The sequence below is a fragment of the Mytilus trossulus genome, chromosome 4 (genome assembly GCF_036588685.1).
Source record: "Mytilus trossulus isolate FHL-02 chromosome 4, PNRI_Mtr1.1.1.hap1, whole genome shotgun sequence".
Classification (NCBI taxonomy): Eukaryota; Metazoa; Mollusca; class Bivalvia; order Mytilida; family Mytilidae; genus Mytilus; species Mytilus trossulus.
In genome coordinates, this window is record NC_086376.1 from 51,117,538 (window position 1) to 51,137,041 (window position 19,504).

The following is a 19,504-nucleotide window of genomic DNA, read 5'->3' on the forward strand; positions in this document are numbered from 1 at the left end:
GACTGTAAGTTTATAGTGTCTTTTTGATAACATTGAGTTTTATAACATACTTTTTTGTAGTGTCTGCTTTTTCACAATTTGCAGTGAATAGAACGAACACCTATATAATTATATTGATTTGTGATTTTTTTTTCAACCGGGGGTGAAAAGATAATGTATTGGGTGTCATCACATCTTGTTTGTAGGGAAAATTGCCTATAACAGCTAAACCAATGTATGTTGAATGAAGTCTTAATCTTTTGTCTGATATTTATTAAGAAAGGGTAAACTCAATGTATCAATGTTGAGAATATACCCCCACAACAATATAATAAGGTATTAAAAGTTTAAATGCGTGTTATTTGATAAATGATATAAGAATCTCATGTCTTAGAGTTTAAGTTATTTTTTAGATACCATCCTTTTTATATATTCAGTACTGTTCAGAAAATGAGATTTTATTCAATTAAGTGGTGCCCTGGGCAGTTCTTTTTCAGAATATTCAGTTTCTATAGTTGTGCACAAAAAGAAATATCTTTTGTGCACAAGAAAAAAATGTCGTGAAAATATGAAAATAGACTTTACATGTCTTTATTGACTGTATGTATGTGTCTACCTTGAGGTGTCTGTAGTATTTAATTAACATTAGTGTATATGGCTGAAGTTGACTGAATAACTTAACATAACATACTTTATTTCATTATATTTATGACATGCAGCATTGTTAGATCTTTTCCTCAAATTCAGAATCACCTTAAATTTTGATGGTTTATTACCATTTTATAATGAAAAAAAATTTAAGACTCTATAATTACATTAAATAAATTCATTTTTTTTTTATGGCCCCCCAACGAAGTTGTTGGTGCCATATAGTTTTACCCTTGTCCGTAATTCCAGAATTCCGTAGTTTCGTCATTCCGTCATTCGGCAACAAACCATTATACAGAGTTTTTTTCTAAACACCTTCAGATATTGGGCTGATTTTTGGTATGTGAGTTAACCATGATGAGTTGCAGATCAAGTTTAAGTTTTGTTCCCCTCCACTAATTTTTGTTGAAATTACGGGCTTTGGACTTTGATAAATTGTTGAAAATCACAGTTATAGGGACTTTTTTTCTAAAATCTTTCAGATATTGGGCTGATTTTTTGGTATGTGAGTGAACCATGATGAGTTACAGATCAAGTTTAAGTTTTGTTCTGCTCTGCTAATTTTTGCCGAAATTACGTCTTTGGACTTTGATAAATTGTTGAAAATCACAGTTATACAGACCTTTTTTCTAAACTCTTTCAGATATTGGGATGATTTTTGGCATGTGAGTTAACCAAGATGAGTTACAGATCAAGTTAAAGTTTCATTCTGCTCTGCTTAAATTTGCCAATTTTTAAAGTTTACTTTAAGGAGGCTCGAGGGTATAAAAATTTCAGAAAAAAAAAATATTTATTGTTCATTCAAAATTTTGTAGTTGTTACCTAATCATATGATACACAAATCATTCAAAACAATCAATTCGTGTTGGCCCCAGATGAATTTTTAAATGTATGCATCATTGAAAAAGTTCCAAATTATCTCCCTTTGGTTGAAAAATCTCATTTTTAGCTCACCTGGCCCGAAAGGCCAAGTGAGCTTTTCTCATCACTTGGCGTCCGTCGTCCGATGACGACGTCGTCGTCCGTCGTCGTTAACTTTTACAAAAATCTTCTTCTCTGAAACTACTGGGCCAAATTTAACCAAACTTGGCCACAATTATCATTGGGGTATCTAGTTTAAAAACTGTGTGGCGTGACCAGCCAAACCAACCAAGATGGCCACCATGGCTAAAAATAGAACATAGGGGTAAAATGCAGTTTTTGGCTTATACCTCAAAAACCAAAGCATTTAGGGCAAATTTGACATGGGGTAAAATTGTTAATCATGTCAAGATCTATCTGTGTTGAAATTTTCAGATGAATTAAACAAACCCGTTGTTGGGTTTTTGCCCCTAAATTGGTAATTTTAAGGAAATTTGACTGTTTTTGGTTATTATATTGAATATTATTATAGATAGAGAGAAACTGTAAATAGCAATAATGTTCAACAAAGTAAGATCTACAAATAAGTCAACAGGACCAAAATGGTCAGTTGACCCCTTTAGGAGTTATTGCCCTTTTTAGTCAATTTTTAACCATTTTTCATAAATCTCAGTAATCTTTTACAAAAATCTTCGTCTCTGAAACTACTGGGCCAAATTAATCCAAACTTGGCCACAATCATCATTGGGGTATCTAGTTTAAAAAATGTGTGGCGTGACCCTGCCAACCAACCAAGATGGCCACCATGGCTAAAAATAGAACATAGGGGTGAAATGTAGATTTTGGCTTATAACTCTAAAACCAATGCATTTAGAGCAAATCTGACATGGGGGTTAAATAACAAATTTAGGGCAAGATCTATCTACCCTCAAATTTTCAGACAAATCGGACAACCCATTGTTGGGTTGCTGCCCCTGAATTAGTAATTTTAAGGGAATTTTGCAGTTTTTATACGCCCGGGACGGGACGTATTATGGTATACCGTTGTCCGTCCGTCCGTCGGTTGTCCACACTTCGGATAATAACTCAAATACACTTTCACCAATTTCCATGAAAATTAAGTGAATTGTTTATATCTAATGACGTAAGCTCCCTTTTGGTTTTTTTTAATTTCAGATTTTAATTTAAGTTTTGGATTTATGGGGCTTTATTCATAAAAAAGGGGGGATTTTCAACACTTCGGACAATTACTCAAGAAGGCTTCCACCAATGTCCATGAAACTTTGGTGAATTGTTTATATCTATTGACGTAAGCTCCCTTTCCTTTTTTTTAATTTCAGATTTTAAGTTTTGGATTTATGGGGCTTTATTCATAAAAAAGGGGGGATTTTCAACACTTCGGACAATAACTCAAAAAAGGCTTTCACCAATGTCCATGAAACTTTGGTGAATTGTTTATATCTATTGATGTAAGCTTCCTTTCAATTTTTATAAATTTCAGATTTTAAGTTTTGGATTTATGGGGTTTTATTCATAAAAAAGGGGGATTTTTAACACTTCGGACAATAGCTCAAAAAGGCTTTCACCAATGTCCATGAAACTTTGGTGAATTGTTTATATCTATTGATGTAACAAATAATACTTAATAAAATCTAATGAAAACATAAAATTTGTAAAATGTTTAGTTCAATTTAAAACATTAGATTTCTTGTAAAAAATAGGTTCCATGAATGTCATATGTTTGTACTATAATAGTGCCATTTTTGTGTGCATTTTTATTTATTATTTGGGGGGGGGGGGGGGGGGGGGGATGGTATTTGACAGGGCTCATACTATTTCTAGTTGATCATATAAATTCATTAAAAGACAAGTTAAAAGAGCAACAGGCGTATCATGCGCTAAAGCGCAGCCCTTTATTGCTTATTATCTTGCTTATTATTAGCTCACCTGGCCCGAAAGGGCCAAGTGAGCTTTTCCCATCACTTTGCGTCCGGCGTCCGGCGTCGTCCGTCGTCGTCGTTAACTTTTACAAAAATCTTCTCCTCTGAAACTACTGGGCCAAATTTAACAAAACTTGGCCACAATCATCACTTGGGTATCTAGTTAAAAAATTGTGTCCGGTGACCCGGTCAAATATCCAAGATGGCCACCATGGCTAAAAATAGAACATAGGGGTAAAATGCAGTTTTTGGCTTATAACTCAAAAACCAAAGCATTTAGAGCAAATCTGACATGGGGGTTAAATTGATTATCAGGTCAAGATCTATCTGTCCTGAAAATTTCAGATGAATCGAACAATCCGTTGTTGGGTTGCTGCCCCTGAATTGGTAATTTTAAGGAAATTTTGCTGTTTTTGGTTATTATCTTGAATAATATTATAGATAGAGATAAATTGTAAACAGCAATAATGTTCAGCAAAATAAGATTTACAAATAAGTCAACAGGACCGAAATGGTCAGTTGACCCCTTTAGGAGTTATTGCCCTTTATAGTCAATTTTTAACCATTTTTCGTAAATCTTAGTAATCTTTTACAAAAATCTTCTCCTCTGAAACTACTTGGCCAAATTAAACAAATCTTGGCCACAATCATCATTGGGGTATCTTATTTTAAATTTGTGTCTGGTGCCCCGGTCATACATCCAAGATGGCCACCATGGCTAAAAATAGAACATAGGGGTAAAATGCAGTTTTTGGCTTATAACTCAAAAACCAAAGCATTTAGAGCAAATCTGACAACAGGGTTAAATTGTTTATCAGGTCAAGATCTATCTGCTCTGAAAATTTGAGATGAATCGAAAAACCTGTTGTTGGGTTGCTGCCTCTGAATTGATAATTTTTAGGAAATTTTGCTGTTTTTTTGTTATTATCTTGAATATTAATATAGATAGAGATAAACAGTAAACAGCAATAATGTTCAGCAAAGTAAGATTTACAAATAAGTCAGCACGACCAATTTGGTCAGTTGACCCCTTTAGGAGTTATTGCCCTTTATAGTCAATTTATTACATTTTTCATAAATATTTGTAGACTTTTAGAAAATATTTTCCACTGTAATTACTGGGCCAAGTTCATTATAGATAGAGATAATTGTAACAAGAAGAATGTTCAGTAAAGTAAGATGTACAAACACATCACCATAATCAAAACACAATTTTGCTATGAATTTATCTGTGTCCATTGTTTAATATGCACATAAACCAAGGTGAGCGACACAGGCTCTTGAGAGCCTCTAGTTATAGATAGTGATAAACTGTAAACAGCATTAATGTTCAGCAAAGTAAGATCTACAAATAAGTCAACATGACCAAAATTGTCAGTTGACCCATTAAGGAGTTATTGCCCTTTATAGTCAATTTTTAACAATTTTTCTTAAATTTTAATATTCTTTTAAAAAATCTTCTCCTCTGAAACTACAAGGCAAAATTTAACCAAACTTGACCACCATCATCATTTGGGTATCTATTTTTAAAAATGTGTGGCCTGACCCTGCCAACCAACCAAGATGGCTGCCATGGCTAAAAATAGTACATAGGGGCAAAATGTAGATTTTGGCTTATATCTCTGAAACCAAAGCATTTAGAGCAAATCTGACAGGAGATAAATGTTCATAAGGGCAAGATCTGTTGTTGGGTTGCTCCCCCAGGATTAGTCATTATAAGGAAATTTGGCAGTTTTTGGTTATTATCTTGAATATTATAATAGATAGAGATAAACTGTAAACAGCAATAATGTTCAGCAATGTAAGATCTACAAATAAGTCAACTTGACCAAAATTGTCAGTTTACCCCTTAAGGAGTTATTGTCCTTTATAGTCATTTTTTAACAATTTTCATAAATTTTTGTAAATTTTTAGTATATATTTTCCACTGTAATTACTGGGCCAAGTTCATTATAGATAGAGATAATTGTAGCAAGAAGAATGTCCAGTAAAGTAAGATCTACAAACACATCATGATGACCAAAACACAATTTTGTCATGAATTTATCTGTGTCCATTGTTTAATATGCACATAGACTAAAGTGAGCGACACAGGCTCTTGAGAGCCTCTAGTTTTAAGTTTCTATGATAACTTACAGGTTTTATATATAGTAACCAATAGCTACATCTATATTCAGAGTTGGTTTTTTTAAGTTTCTATGATAACTTACAGGTTTTATATATAGTAACCAATAGTTACATCTATATTCAATTTTCTTTAGCTTTTATCTTTGAGGTCATGTTACTTTAGGGCAAATATAATTGGTGTAGAAGGCCATAATGTTTGGCTATTTTGACCATATAATGTTCACAGTTAAGATTTCATGTTGATTTCCAAAGTGGATTTAGGAATAAACTAGATATCATTGAGATGGAAGCCATCTCTGTGGGCCCCGCTGTCAATAACGTGGGGTAAATAAGTGTGTAAATGAGTGTAAATACTCATGTGTGATTTCAATCTAAGATTTTAAGTTAAAACTGATAATTATTCTCATCTTACTTTCATAGTATAATAGTGATATGACTGCATGATGTGAACTAATTGTTGACTTCTCTAAGGTGACTTCTGGATATATGGATTGATGTTTGAACAATATGTTTAAAGGTGCTGCCCATTTGATATTTGTCACATATTTTTAGAATTATGCCTTCAATATATTATGACCCACCAAGTATAAAGTATGAAATATTAACGGTTCTCGAGAGGTAGAGCGGACACAATTTGTTAAAAACAACGAATGGATGGACAGACAGACAGACTGACCTTAGACCTAGGATGCATACATTATGACACATTCTCTGGTGTTGGTTTATATATATGTTAAGTTGAAAATGTTTGTCAGGTATAAAGTATGACATAATAACAGCTGTCCTCTCAAAATATAGTGTGGATCAAATTTGTTAGCGATGGACAGACCAACAGACAGACAGACCTTTGACCTAGGAAGTGGTACATACATCATGACACACCCTCTGGTGTTGGTTAAAATGGATGTCAAGTATAATATTTGAAATCATAATGGTTCTCAAGATATAGAGCAGACACAATCTTCACCACAGGACACAGGATTGTCAACTGAAACCAAAGTTTTTTTGACATTGACCTTTGACCTAAGAAGTTGTACATACATCATGACACGCCCTCTGGTGGTGGTTAAAATGGATGTCAAGTATAATATTTGAAATCATAATGGTTCTCAAGATATAGAGCGGACACAATCTTCACCACAGGACACAGGATTTTCAACTGAAACCAAAGTTTTTTTTAAGTTGACCTTTGACCTAGGAAGTTGTACATACATCATGACACGCCCTCTGGTGGTGGTTAAAATGGATGTCAAGTATAAACTTTGAAATCATAACGGTTATCTAGATATGGAGCGGACACAATCCCACAGGACACAGGGTTGTCAACTCTAAACCAAAGTTTTTGACCTTGACCTTTGACCTAGGAAGTTGTACATACATCATGACACGCCCTCTGGTGGTTGTTAAAATGGATGTCAAGTATAAACTTTGAAATCATAATGGTTATCTAGATATGGAGCGGACACGATCTTCACCACAGGACACGGGGTTGTCAACTAAAGCCAAAGTTTTTGACCTTGACCTTTGACCTAGAAAGTTGTACATACAACATGACACACCCTCTGGTGTTGGTTGATAATCATATTAAGTATTAAGTATGAAATCATAATGGTTCTCTAGATATGGAGCGGACACGAAAGTGTTACGGACGGACAGACGGACAGACGGACGGACGGACGGACAGACGGACAGACGGACGGACTGACAGACTGATCACTATAGGGCGACCCGACTTTTAGTCGGGGCCCTTATAAAGATTAAATGACTCATCCAGCTTTTCTGCTATTTTCTCAACTGAAGTAGAAAATATACTTAACATCTAAATAAATAAACCATTGGCATGCAGTGAAGTTATATACATGTGTTAGAGGGTTTATTATTTTACTTTTAATGTTGCTCCACAGAAATGAAATGAAATAAATTTTCATCTTTGCTATGCATTCTTTAAGAAGTTCATCAAATCAAACATGATATAATTGTTTTTTGGTGTTAAAAGCCTCTTTTAAGCACCACATTTAGGCTATGATGGGAGGCCAGTTTTTGGAGGAAATCTGAGTGTGCAGAGAAAACCATGACCTTTGATAGGAAAACTGACAAAATCAAACAAGAAAATTATGAATTTTTTTTCTGACAACCATGACAAACTTTATATTTCATATGGTTTATATCTTTTTTTGAAAGTTATCATGATGTTATCAATGAAACGATTAATTCCATTCAATATCTCATATGTGAAATTGTGTTGTACTTATTATATCGTATTTTCGCAATGGTGTTCAGTGTACATGTACACATTCAAATTTAATGGAGCAAACTAATAGGATAACTTTCATGTAAAAATTAATGAAGTAATTATATACAATAGTCACAGTAAAGTTAATAACATTTAATAATAAGCAGATAATATTTTAAAAGATTAAATATTATACATTGATAAAACCTTTGCATGGAGTTAGTTTTGACTTTTACATGTATACATATACCGGTTTGTGTCCTGATTTTGTTCGCATTTCTAACTCAGTGGAACAAAAGGCCTTCTATTAATAATTTGAATTAATGCAATTTTTGTCTGAATCATTCATACGGCGTGATTAAAAGAAGATGTGGGGTATACTTCAACGAAACTTACACTGAATGTCAAAATTATCTTTGTCTCTAATTCTAAACTCAATGGTTCTTATACCCAACCAGCGATGTTAGCACCAAACAGTCATGAAATCTGGAGGAAACTTTTATAATATAATATCCCTTGTCAAGGAATGTCATACCCCATCTCACTTCCATTGTATGTCCATTAAGTACCATTCATAACTTATATTTCATTCTAATTACTGTAAATTCAGAATTTATTACGTGCATTTATTATTGCGATTTTGTATAACATATTTTTACCAGGTGAGCATTCAGGCTAACAGGAGTTTCTATTTTTAAAAGCAAAAATTTGTTTAAGAAAATAAAGCTAAAATTATAATATGATCATTCCAAAGAAAGGGAGAAAAAAAAGCTTAGCTTTTAAATACTTAGAAAAATCTCAATTTTTTATTCATGCAGTTTTAATTTGTTTTAACATTCATTTTAGATTTTGTTTTCTCAGATCATAGATTATAAATCAGCATATTATTTGTATAAAGTGGTGACTATTGTGTATACTTTTATTTGATTTTAAAAGAATAAAGGCTTATTATTACTTTTATAATTTGACATTATTCAATGAAATATAATCTTTTTAAAAAGTTTAATTATTCTCAATAAATTAAATGATTTATAAGACGTGGTTAAAATTACTGACAGGTATATGATTTGATTAAATGCCTTTACTTATTTAGAGTATCTGTTCTGGTGTGTAATATTGAATATCGAAGATTTTGAATAAATAAATCGAAGATTACAGGATTTTTATGAACTTTCATTGTTGTATTAAACGGTATCTAAATACTATCTCACTGAAATGTCCACACATATTTTTAAGGTTAAGTGCACATCGATGTAGACGACTACCATTATATGTTCTTATGCCTATGGTTTACTCTCATGGGTCACTGGTCTCAATATACAAGTATTGATCTGGAACTATAGATCTAGATCGAACCAATGTTTTATTCTATGGAATTAAGTATTTTACCTGTGACAACATGAACCACACGGAACAATTTACTCTTATCATATCTTAATGAATTCTTAAACACAAATACACAGGAATATGTGATCGTTTATTGATCAACTTGTGATTTCTGCTTCACAGGAAAAGACGAAAGGAAAGATGAGGATTTAACACAGGATGGGTAAGGTTAAAAGCATTGTTACACATAGCAGTCATGGATATTTAAAAATTAATTACTGAAGTTTTATATATATTGGAATTTTATTTACATCATCAAGGGGAGATAATTTACCTGGTTATTTAGTAAGTCTGTTGTGGTTAAATAAATTTGGAAGCAACAAGTTATTTTGTCCATATGTCAGATATGTTGATTCTATAGGAAATAGGAGCGTTGTTTAGTTAAACTTGAAGCTGTGCCATTCATTCATTAATTAAAACTAAAGGTGTGTTTGCATTACGTAATCATTTAAAGAGAGAACTACTTGAATATAAATTGCATAAGTGTGAAGATTAATGAATGATTTCTGTGATCAAACAACACAAATAATTGAAATTAAATTCACCAATACTGGTTTCCATGGAAATAGACAACTTTAACATATTGCTGCAATTTTAAATTTTTGTCTCCTTTATATGTCAATTATTTTGGTATCTTATTTATCTCTTATGATCCATTTTACCATTTATCCCATTGGCAGATGAAGTTGATTTCATGGGTAGGCTTGGATGTTGCTGGATTCATTGTCCTTTTTTCTTTCCTATTTTAGTAAAGTTTCACCTGACTAGTTCAAATTGCTGTTTTGATTGATATGAAAATGTGCCTCTTATTGTGGTTTTGCAATTTCAACTTAAACTTTCTAGTCAAAAGTTAATGAAACAAACCTCTTAAAACATCTTAAGTTTCTATAAATCATTATAAGAGCCTTTTTGGTGATATCTGTGTCTCTTTTATTGAAATGGATGGAACATTCTGTTTAATTCATTACAAGAAGATTTTAATAGTACTAGAATCTTCTATTGATTTTTTTAAACTGGCTTGCTTAATAAGTTAAAACAGTTTTCTTAAGCCAAACTTCTGTAAAAAAATATTGTATGAGAAAAGATAGGTCAGATCTTTGTTTTATGTTTCCATTCTTCTTTAACAAGCTTGGTTCATTAGGGTTTGGCTTACAACCTGAAAATAGTTCTATTGAGTTAATTTTTAAAATAAAATTAACCCCGAAACAATAAAGTCAAAGAGTCAGAAAAGCTATAAATAGAACTCTCATTTCACATACTAATGAAGCGAGAATCAATGTTTTCTACAAGTATTTTCCATTATAAATCTTCATAGTTTAGTTTACTACTATAGTATATCTTAAATCATAAATAGTGTCTACTTGTATAAACATTGCCACTTTGTCAGGATTAAGTTTGTTGACAAGCACCCACTCCAAACACAATCAGACACTAAGAAGTTGGAATGTCAAAATAATATCTACTTATTATCTATATTCATATCTAATAGAATTTCAAACAATCATAATAAATGGCCATTAAATGAAATTAAGTAATTCTTCAGTAAAAAGAGCAAAATGTTTCAAATCTTCAATTGTAATAATCATGTTTAATTGATTGGTCCTTGTCTTTTGAGCATTCAGTGGCAAATATTTCATACATGAGCTTGAATAAGTTAAGTTTATTTATGCAGTTTAAATATTTCAATAAAAGAATCTATATTCATTCTTACAATTATCCTTTTGTTAAAGAAAAAAATGTATAACTAACATCAAAATACCTCCATGTCAATTTTCAGATTATTTTTAGGTTAAAATTTTTATCATTCATTGTGTTAAAAGTGATTTTTCTCTCAAAAAGGACATTGCTCATTATTGCGGTAAATATTGAGTAATTCACTAAAAATAATGTGAAAATTAATGAAGAAATGATTAAATCAAAAGATTAAGCCTCAATTTGTAATATAATTATTTTTAGAGAAAATTGTGTCCTGGCTGTCATACTGGATATTAGAATATTCGAAATTCTTTTTAAAAAAAATCAGGACTACCTACACATATGTATATATGTCTCTGGACTACCTTTTTAAATGTCACCAGTTTATTCTTGTCATTATTTTAGTGGCGTAAATGAGTAACCTATAATAGATAATAATATATTGTAGTATATCTTGAATTTCATTTTCCCTGTAATGGGATCCTGCTACATGTCAGAGTGTAATGACTTTTTATAAAACTATTTTTATCATCTTTCGTAGAACCACAGTTTAGTGCAGAGACAAATACAATTCATGTCTCTGCAGAGAGATAGTAGCCCTTGTATGTATATCTATTTATGGTTGAAATATTACGGAAAATAAAACTTTTCATTATCCCATTCAATAAGTAAACTGATAATATACATAAGGTTTCATAACAAATAATGGACACAGTAGACTTGCCCTTGGGCCTGACTTGTGACCATTATTTTTACTGTATGGTAAGTGATTTTAAATGTGATTTGATCATTGATTTGATAAGGAGATATTGATAGGACTTTTAATCATATGGTCATCAGAATTTTGATAAATTTAATTAAATTTTAAGTGTAGATTCACAATGAGTACCAATTTTTTGTGGATTTTTATGAACCTCAAATTTAAATGTTTAAATGAATTTTAAATTTTCTATAAGCTTTTTGCAGACTTTTTCAAAAGCAGAATCAAATATCCATGAAAATACAAATATCCTGAATCCACGAAAAATTAGGACCTAAGAAAATAAATGAATTCACAGTATTCAAGGCATATATTTATCCACTAATTTGATATGTAAAACAAATATCCTTTGTTGGTTAAAAGCAATAAAAATGCAAACTTTTCTTGTGTAAACAATGTAAATAATATTCATTATAGGTATATTTATAGTTGTATATATAGCCAAAATATTATAGGTCAAAATATGTAAAGAATAAATTAGTCTTTGCTGTACTTTAAGATATAAGAAGATGTGGTACGAGTGCCAATGAAAAAACTATCCATCCAAGGGGTGCATTGCATTTGCCCCAATTTTTTAGAAATCCAATCTTTCATTTGCGCCACATGGTTATATTTCATTTGCACCAAAATATAACAACTTTATTTGCACCATTTCACAGGCAACATATAAGGGAAAATTTAAATATATTCATTGTTGTATCGTGAATAAGATTTGTTTCTACAGTATTTCTCCTCGATAATTGTTCATACTCATTTCTAATACAAAACTGAGGTTTAGAATTATGAAGTGTTCAAATGTTTGAGGTGTATAGGTTCAGAGACAAACAAAGGAAATATTTTTTTTTTTATGATCACACATACGGTAAATAATAGCTTACCATATGCATCATAATAAAAATCGTTTAGGTGTACCATAAAACTTGCAAAGCAAGAATAAAACTGATACGGCCAGAATTATAATCTACTGTAGTGTATAATGCTTTAAGTTAGAACTGTCTCACAATTTTACTCCTTTTCAAATATGTTCAAAGTAACAGAACTGTGTTTCAACGAAGTTTTAAAATAATTTGTATGGTTTTATGATTACTTATTTCTAATGAATGTGTTTTATTATACAAACAAAAACTGTCTTTATCATAAAAAGTCTTTTTTTGAGAAAAAAAATCAATTTTTGATACTATTTACCTGGCAAAGATTTTTTTGTCACAAATGAAATGCCAATTGGCGCAAAAGCAAAGCATTGCATCCAAGTCACAATTTGAAAAGTAAACCTGTGTCTATCAACAGCAATTGAAATAAATATGTCAGTTCAACTTCAATTTGTCTTAGTTTTTCACAAGAAAAAATGACTGATTGTTTTTACAATAATAAGTTGACTGGGAAATAAGAATGACCCTGTTCCCAAGTCGGATTGATGAAAATGGTTCAGCGATTATAACATGTATATAACAAACAATAGTTCTTGTGTTTTAATGTAAATTTTTGTTTCTCTCTTTTTCAGTAATGAACAATCCTTAATGACAACCCCAGCAAATAAAACCACATCCCGTGTTCCCAAGCACCCTGCTACGAGGGTCTTGGAGGGCGAGGTGGAGAAATTGGAGAGGGTAGGTAGCTTTCTTTTATACTGCATGCTGATGTAAATTATGGACAGGAAATAGTCAGTGAGAAAATCCATCAATATACCCATAATAGTTATCAACATTACATCATGTCTCTCTGTAGAGTGTTATTTTGTGTAATAGCTGAGGTTACTTTAATTACTTAATGTTATTTGAGTAATGGAGAATGTTTAGTTTTTTGCATAAAATTATCTCCTTTCTGCAAAATTCATTATATTTTTGTTTAAAGTAAAACTTTGAGAATTAATTTCAGTTTCCTGTTAACTTCAGAAATGTATTCTGGTAATGAGATTAAAACTTCTTTTTGCTCAGAAATAAAAATAACAAAGAAAAATGTGTGTTTAAACAAAAAGAATTATTTCCAAATATTTCTTTCTTTCTGTCTTTCATTTTTTTTTTTTATTAAAGTACACAAATAAATAAAGTAAAATACAAGTGCAAATTTGTTAGGGCTCTAAAAAACAGATAAATAAAAAAAAAATATAACTGCTTTGAATAACGAAAACGCATAATACAAGTAAGTTTCAGCTAATTTTCAGATTTAAAAAGATACTTGATGGATTTTTTTGCCCTGTTCATTGTGTTTGTCAGCTTTATAGTTTTGGTTTAATGCTTGTAGGTAGGGTAAAGGGCTTATTTGCCTGCTTTTTAGAAGGCATTTTTTGTTTGTACTTAACAACTGATTTTCGTTTTTCTTGAGTTTACATGTTGTAGGCACATTTATATTTGTCTATTTGTTTTTGTTATAAATGCTTTTATATTTTTTTAGCATACTAATGGATTTTGAAATAAACATAAATATTAAGTATTTATGTAAGGTGATCGTTGTTTTTTTAATTTATTTATTATTTTCAGCCATCATTGTTGTTATTTGAACATTATATACTTGAATATGTATTTTTTTAAGGGCCAAGTGAGCATTTCCCATCACTTGGTGTCCGGCGTCCTAGTCCATTGTCGTCCGTTGTCGTTAACTTTTTGCAAAAATCTTCTCCTCTGGAACTACTGGGCCAAATTAAACCAAACTTGGCCACAATCATCATTGGGGTATCTAGTTTAAGAAATGTGTCCGGTGATCCGGCCAACCAACCAAGATGGCCGCCATGGCTAAAAATACAACATAGGGATAAATTGCAGTTTTTGGCTTATAACTCAAAAACCAAATTGTTTTATCATTGTTTATCAGGTCAAGATCTATCTGCCCTGGATTTTTCAGATGAATCCGACAACCTGTTGTTGGGTTGCTGCCCCTGAATTGGTAATTTTAAGGAAATTTTGCTATTTTTGGTTATTATCTTGAATATTAATATAGATAGAGATAAACTGTAAACAGCAATAATGTTCAGCAAAGTAAGATTCACAAATATATCAACATGATCAAAATGGTCAGTTGATCCCTTTAGGAGTTATTGCCCTTTATAGCCAATTTTTAACCATTTTTCGTAAATCTTAGTTATCTTTTACAAAAATCTTCTCCTCTGAAACTACTGGGCCAAATTGAATCAAACTTGGCCACAATCATTATTGGGGTATCTTGTTTAAAATATGTTTGTGGTGACCTGACCAACCAACCAAGATGGCGGCCATGGAACTTTTGGTAATTTTAGGGAAATTTTGCTGTTTTTGGTTATTATCTTGAATATTATTATAGATAGAGATAAACTGTAAACAGCAATAATGTTCAGCAAAGTAAGATCTACAAATAAGTCAACATGACCAAAATGGTCAGTTGACCCCTTTAAGAGTAATTGCCCTTTAAAGTCAATTTTTAACCATTTTTAGCTCACCTGGCCCACAGGGCCAAGTGAGCTTTTCTCATCACTTGGCGTCTGTCGTCCGTCATCGTCCGTTGTCGTCCATCGTCGTTACTTTTACAAAAATCTTCTCCTCTGAAACTACTGGGCCAAATTAAACCAAACTTGGCCACAATCATCATTGGGGTATCTTGTTTAAAATATGTTTGTGGTGACCTGACCAACCAACCAAGATGGTGACCATGGCTAAAAGTAGAACATAGGGGTAAAATGCAGTTTTTGGAGCAAATCTGACAGGGAGTAAAATTGTTTAACAGGTCAAGATAGATAGAGATAAACTGTAAACAGCAATAATGTTCAGCAAAGTTAGATTAACAAATAAGTCAACATGACCAAAATGGTCAGTTGACCCCTTAAGGAATTATTGCCCTTTATAGCCAATTTTTAATTTTCATAAAATTTGTAATTTTTTACCAACCGATTCCACTGAAACTACTGGGCCAAGTTCATTATAGATAGAGATAATTGTAAGCAGCAAGAATGTTCAGTAAAGTAAGATGTACAAACACATCACCTTCACCAAAACACAATTTTGTCATGAATCCATCTGCTTCCTTTGTTATTATTCACATAGACCAAGGTGAGCGACACAGGCTCTTTAGAGCCTCTAGTTTTATTCAGTAGTTTCAAATTTGTGTTACTTTATGATGTTATGGTAAAGTTTTCGTGAAAGTATTACAGGAAAAAAAATCCTTAGATTATGTTTGAATTTTATAATACACTAAGCATTCTTTTTATTGTTCTCAAGACGAGATAATTGTTGCCACACAGATGTCTATATATAACACCACACATTGCTTTATTTATTGCTTTATATTAGACTCATGGTGAAGAAGGTGAAGATCTCCAGTATTTCGATGCTTACGAATTTCCTCCTTCGGTCAGCGACTCCTCCAGGGTGAAGAAGGTACCTTCCCATAATCCTGTAGTATGGAGCTCACCATAATCTTAGCATGGTTATGGGAAAATCCTTATTATACGTTCTTATTTATCTAGCTTGATGCCACTGACCGATGCATGATTAAAAATGGAATATGATTTCTTTTTCTTATGTTACAAATTAACAATTAAAATGTTGCTAAAATATTTTTTCATCATTTATGACTTTTTAATAATTTTTTGGTAATTAAAAGGTATTGTGTGAATGTTGTCAGTCTGTGAACACAATGATTTGTAGGAGAGAATTTTGTTTGATTATACAGATTTTTATATCAATGTTTGGAATGCAAAAACCCAAACTCCAAGATGACTTAAAAATAGAATTTTTAGTAATTACCATCTTTCATGAGTGTATTGCCATCTAGATCTGTCATATGTCTTTATCTGTCATTCTAAACTTTAATAAAAGCTTGCCCTCTGAGACAACTCAGGCAAGGCAAATTATACATAGAAGTAATTTGTGATAGGAAATTTCTATTTTTACCCATTACATGAAATTTCCTGTTTGAAAGATGTAACCTCTTAGAACAAAGAGACAAGCACAAACTTCATGATCCTTCTTGTGTGTGGATATTAATAAATGAACTTTACCCCCTGAGAATTTTAGATCCAGCATAGCTGCAAGGACTAGAATTGTAATGACCAAAATATTAAAATGATATCAGTAAGTCTTGCAAGATGAGCAAATTCATGCTAATAGGAACCTCTACTTTAAGTTAAGTCCTATGAAGATATGTTTTTACCCATTTGAATTGTTCTTCAGAAGAAATGCTGCCTTGGTATATACAACAGATTTGCGTGTCCATGAAATCAAACATGGCATGAATGTTCCTTATTTGGTGTTGACCAAGTGTTGTTACTTTGTAGCCGATCCATTATCTAAGAGGGCTGCCAGCGGGGGACTTAGTTTAACATAGGACCCTACGGGAAATGCATACAAATGACTTCTTTTAGAGAACCACTTAATGGAATGAAACCAAACATGGCATGAATGTTCCTTATGAGGTGCTGACCAAGTGTTGTTACTTTGTATCCGATCCATCATCCAAGATGGCCGCCAGCAGGAGACTTAGTTTAACATAGGACCCTATGGGAAATGCATACAAATGACTTCTTTTAGAGAACTACTGAATGGAATAAAACCAAACATGGCATGAATGTTCCTAATGTGGTGCTGACCAAGTGTTGTTACTTTGTAGCCGATCCATTATCTAAGATGGCTGCCAGCGGGGGACTTAGTTTAACATAGGACCCTATGGGAAATGCATACAAATGACTTCTTTTAGAGAACCACTTAATGGAATAAAATCAAACATGGCATGAATGTTCCTAATGTGGTGCTGACCAAGTGTTGTTACTTTGTAGTCGATCCATTATCCAAGATGGCTGCCAGCGGGGGACTTAGTTTAACATAGGACCCTATGGGAAATGCATACAAATGACTTCTTTTAGAGAACTACTGAATGGAATAAAACCAAACATGGCATGAATGTTCCTTATGAGGTGCTGACCAAGTGTTGTTACTTTGTAGCTGATCCATCATCCAAGATGGCTGCCAGCGGGGGACATAGTTTAACATAGGACCCTACGGGAAATGCATACAAAATAAGTGACTTCTTTTAGAGAACCACTGAATGGAATAAAACCAAACATGGAATGAATTTTCCTTATGAGGTGCTGACCAAGTGTTGTTACTTTGTAGCTGATTCGTCATCCAAGATGGCCGCCAGTGGGGGACTTTTGAATGAAATTAAACATAGCCTGAATGTTCCTTTCCTTATGAGGTTGTGTTGTCACTTTTAGCCAAATTTTATATTTTTTTATATGATTTCAAAAACCCAAGTAGAATCAGGAGAGTGATACAGGCTCTTGAGAGCCTCTAGTTAATTTCGTCTTAGGGGTCACAAAAATGCCTATTTCAGATCTAAGAGGTGCTTTGGTATCTAAACAGTTTCCTATCATACATTATCTTGTATTGTATTTAAGTGTGAGCAAAATTCTGATGGGTACACCCCTTGCAGTAAAAAATTCTGATAGGTCAATTTTTCCCATGGAAGCCCATCCACCCAATATGAGCAGAAACTCTACATCTGATAGGTCTTGATTTTTAGATCTGATAGGTAATTTTTCATGATGTTTTTTCTGATATGTATAAAACAAAATCTCCCCATCCGTCCCCACCTGTCAGAAATTAACTGGAATGGCCCAATGTATATATGGTAAATAAAAAATTGTAAGATAATACATATTAGCACATGTAACCTAATTGTTTAAGAGATTTATATACCTTGTATCGGTAATCAATTCAGAAAGAATAGATATAACTTCCCTGTGAAAATTATTATATTTTGTTTGTTAAAACTCTGTTAATGTTTATTGAGACATAACTAGAAATATTTATGCAGTATCTGATTAAGATATTTTGAGGAAAGTTCAATAATTTTTAGTACAATTCTTTCCAATGGGTGGACTGGAGTTCTAGAACTACAATTTTTATATCATTGACAAGTATCATGGCATGATTCAAAAATTGATGTCACCTGGCAATATTTTTTTTCACTTACATTTGAATCGGCATACTAGTATGATATTCAGATATACGCTTATGTCAGCCTATGCGTAAATGACTACTGAAAAAATGTTTGCTTTCTCTGCTTCAGCCTCCTCAGAGAATTGATTTTATAACCAATCAATCTTCAATTGATGTTATCAAATTACAATATAGTTGTTTCATTTTATGAGTATGTATTATGGAGCAGGAGTTGCTTATCCTTTTATAGAACCTAAGTTAATTAATCTAAATGTGGAATTTTGAATCCTCAATGCTCTTCAACTTTTTACTTGTTTGGCTTTATAAATATTTTGATATGAGCGTCACTGATGAGTCTTATGTAGACGAAACGCGCGTCTGGCGTACTAAATTATAATCCTGGTACCTTTGATAACTATTATGAAAGTTTGTTATTTGTGAAGCAAGTTGTTGTTTATTATATATATAATTTTACTCATTAAATTAAGAATGGAAATCTATCTTGCAAATAATAAGATGAAGCATACATTGAACTCTCCAGTCAACTTTACAAATTGAATATGTTTAAAAAGTATAAAGTAACTTCAAAATGGAGAAACTATTCTTACAGGTTGCAGTATTTAAAACTGATTTTCATTTTTTTTATAATTATTTTGAAATGAATGAAAAGTGATTTTGAAGATAACATTTATTTATTACTCAACTATTTTTATGTAATTTTCCTTATATTCAATTTACAGGTTTGTAAATGAATTGTGCAATTGCATTAAATGAAAATTGCCTCATTGTTATTATGAAGCAGCATAAGCTAGTCTTTGCATGTTAATTATTTTTGATTGGAGTTGTCTCTCTAGTATAGTTCACCTGCACTCTGTATACCATTCACTGCTTGCTGCATCCATCTATATTGATTTTGTATATTCTTTAAATATGCAAGATGATTCATTTACTCTTTTATAAGATATAATGT

The 19,504-nt window shown here is 32.1% G+C and overlaps 1 protein-coding gene across 7 annotated transcripts in view; it reads left to right on the top strand.

Moving 5' to 3' along the window:
- Positions 1 to 19,504, top strand: part of LOC134715478 (transforming acidic coiled-coil-containing protein 1-like) — a 51,160-nt gene that overhangs the window by 12,974 nt on the left and 18,682 nt on the right. For 4 of the 7 annotated variants that reach the window (XM_063577673.1, XM_063577672.1, XM_063577674.1 and 1 more), the window contains 3 exons: positions 9,298 to 9,337; positions 13,131 to 13,236; positions 15,886 to 15,972. In XM_063577673.1, coding sequence (XP_063433743.1) covers positions 9,298 to 9,337; positions 13,131 to 13,236; positions 15,886 to 15,972 — 233 coding nt within the window. The remainder of the gene's footprint in view (positions 1 to 9,297; positions 9,338 to 13,130; positions 13,237 to 15,885; positions 15,973 to 19,504) is intronic. The other 3 variants (XM_063577677.1, XM_063577678.1, XM_063577679.1) reach the window with 1 other exon arrangement.